Raw genomic sequence first — 2,429 nt, forward strand, 5'->3', positions numbered from 1 at the left:
TTTTTTTTTTACTGTTTTTTTCTTTTTTGGAAAGAAACTATTTACTTCATCTGATGTTCTTTTTTAAAAAAATGTCTTTCTCGCATGTTTTTTTTTTCCTATTTAAAAATATTTTCTTCTTCTTCCTTTTGCATTGTTTCTTCGTTTCTGATTCCTGTCACCGCCATTCCTCCCATTTGGAGATTGGATCTCTCTTTCTCTCTTCTCCACGTTCAAGACCATTCTTCTGTTGGTCGTAATAGAGTGAGATCCACAGAACAGGAAAGGAAAGTGCAGTACGACAATAAAAACTTCTTTGATGTTCCCTTTTAAATTTTTGTCTAATTATCTTTTTTCTTTTTTTTTTCTTTTTTTTGTTGTTTTTCCCCGTTGAGGGGAGCGGAGGAGAGTGGAGGGTATAGGAAATTGATGTATTTCTTTAACTTATGTGTTTTTTTTTTTTCCTTTTCTTCCATATTTCCAGAATGCATTCCATTGTGTATATGTGTACACTTTCACAGTCTTCATTAACTTCTCTATCATTATATATATATATATATATATATATATATATATATCACCTTTCTTTTCTTTTCTTCTCTTCATTTATGATCCCACCGGCCGTACATTCCCTTCTCCCACCAGTCGGCAGCTCCCATCGCATGGCTCACTCTGCATAGAAACTTCAGCGCTCTCATTACTGCTGCCAGTCGCCGTCGCCACACGTGCATGTCGCTCTACTGTGGCGATGGGTGCAACTTTATCAAATGACGGCTCTGCCGACGGGGACGTCACGGCGGCGGCATCTACACTACGCGATAACTCCACCACCAGCGGCATGCACGGTAGGCCGTCGGTCTGAAAGTGGCGCATCTGTTGCGGAAGCCGGCGCACACCCTCACAGTACTCTTTGAGTCGCATGTACTGATCAAAGTTTTCGGCATACCAGAATCCATGGCGATCCATCAGCACACGACAACGAAGTTTGTGAATTAAATGCCACACTTCATTTGTTCGCACAAGGGCAATAAATGATGTCTCAGACCGTGGCTCAATTCCAACAACTGTAGCAATGTCAGGGCCACATGTAGCCTCCACAACGCGATTCAATACAATTATAGTTCGATCCCGTAATTCACAAGGAAACATCTGAATAAAGACTGGTAAAACTTGTTCCCCAGGCTTCGTTGGATGTGAATCTGGTTGTTCATACTGTTTAAGAGCCGCAGAAAGGTTATAAGAGTAGTAAATGCAAGTTCCTTGTAAGCTACCGTGAACATTTGTACCAGAGCGTTGCCTTCCTACTGGTTGTCGGCGTTTTGTCAATTGAAGCCGGACGGAGTCGTAACTTGGTGGACTTCCCTTCGGCTGTGCCTTCTGACCAGCGACGGCATCACCGCATGCGTGGAGAGAAGGGGCTGCTGTGCCATTGTTAAGAGTTGCCTCCGTTGCTGGAAAAGCCGCGACAGGTTGCGGCGCGGAGGAGGGGAGTTGTGTTGCAAATGTTGGTAACATACCGGCGGGCGCTGCAGGCACGCCAGGCGCAGTCGTCGGTGCCGCTCCCACTGCAGTCGTCCCCGCAGCCGCCCCAGCGGCGGGATGCCACGGCGCACACATCACCGCTCCCATTGGCTGAGGCGCCCCTGGCATGGGTGTGTATGTCATTGCCCCATTCACTTCAACTCCTTGTTGAGGTTGAGTAAAAACGTAATAGGGAATCATTTGGGGGCCACCAGGAGGCATGCAAAGTGTTTGTGAAGGAGCAGGAGCAAACATAACAACATTGTTCCCGCCTTGAGCAGTTGTAAAAAAGGCGGGAACATTGCCTGGAATGGTTGTGGAAACTGGAGATCCTTGTGGATATGTCATGCCGTTATTATTGTTATTGTTGTTAGGCGGCATTGGTGTCGTCCCTACAGACATAAGCGAGGAGATGCTGAGCTGATTGTTCATTGGGGTATAAACTACTGGACATGCCATTGGTGCATTCGTGGCACCACCCTTAACTGATGTCACAGTAGATTGCGGCCGAGTTGAAGCAAATGATGATTGATACGTACTAGGAGTAAGTCCATGAGCCGTTTTAGAATCTGTTGTAAGACTTGTCTGATCATCATTCGGTGTCATTTGTGTGGGAACACATACGTGAGAGGGTGCTGCTTGTGAAGTGCCGTTGCTGTTACTTTTGTCATTGTTCTGATGATTTTGTTCGGCATGTAAATCAGTGCCCAACTCAGGAAGAGAAAAAACACTGGTTCCCCAAACATCATGCTGTTTATCCGCTGGTGTGGGAATAGTATCTGGAAACGGACTGGCATTAGCTTGCGAAGGTGTAACATCCTCATTGTACTGAAGAGAATTCGGATCACATAAGTCTTGGAAACACAGACCCTGAAACATACCTCTTGTCAATCCTAGCTGGACACCAAATTAACCTTTATTGTTTTTTT

At 45.4% G+C, this 2,429-nt stretch overlaps 1 protein-coding gene across 1 annotated transcript; it reads right to left on the reverse strand.

The window, feature by feature from the left end:
- Positions 1–585: 585 nt before the first annotated feature.
- TM35_000161900 (uncharacterized protein) lies at positions 586–2,379 on the reverse strand (the record flags this gene model as incomplete). Its single annotated transcript, XM_029026062.1, has 1 exon — positions 586–2,379. The coding sequence occupies one exon, from the start codon at positions 2,377–2,379 to the stop codon at positions 586–588; it is 1,794 nt and encodes a 597-aa protein (XP_028882618.1).
- Positions 2,380–2,429: the final 50 nt, after the last annotated feature.

This window comes from Trypanosoma theileri (assembly GCF_002087225.1).
Source record: "Trypanosoma theileri isolate Edinburgh chromosome Unknown TM35_Tth_16_V1, whole genome shotgun sequence".
Taxonomy (NCBI): Eukaryota; Euglenozoa; class Kinetoplastea; order Trypanosomatida; family Trypanosomatidae; genus Trypanosoma; species Trypanosoma theileri.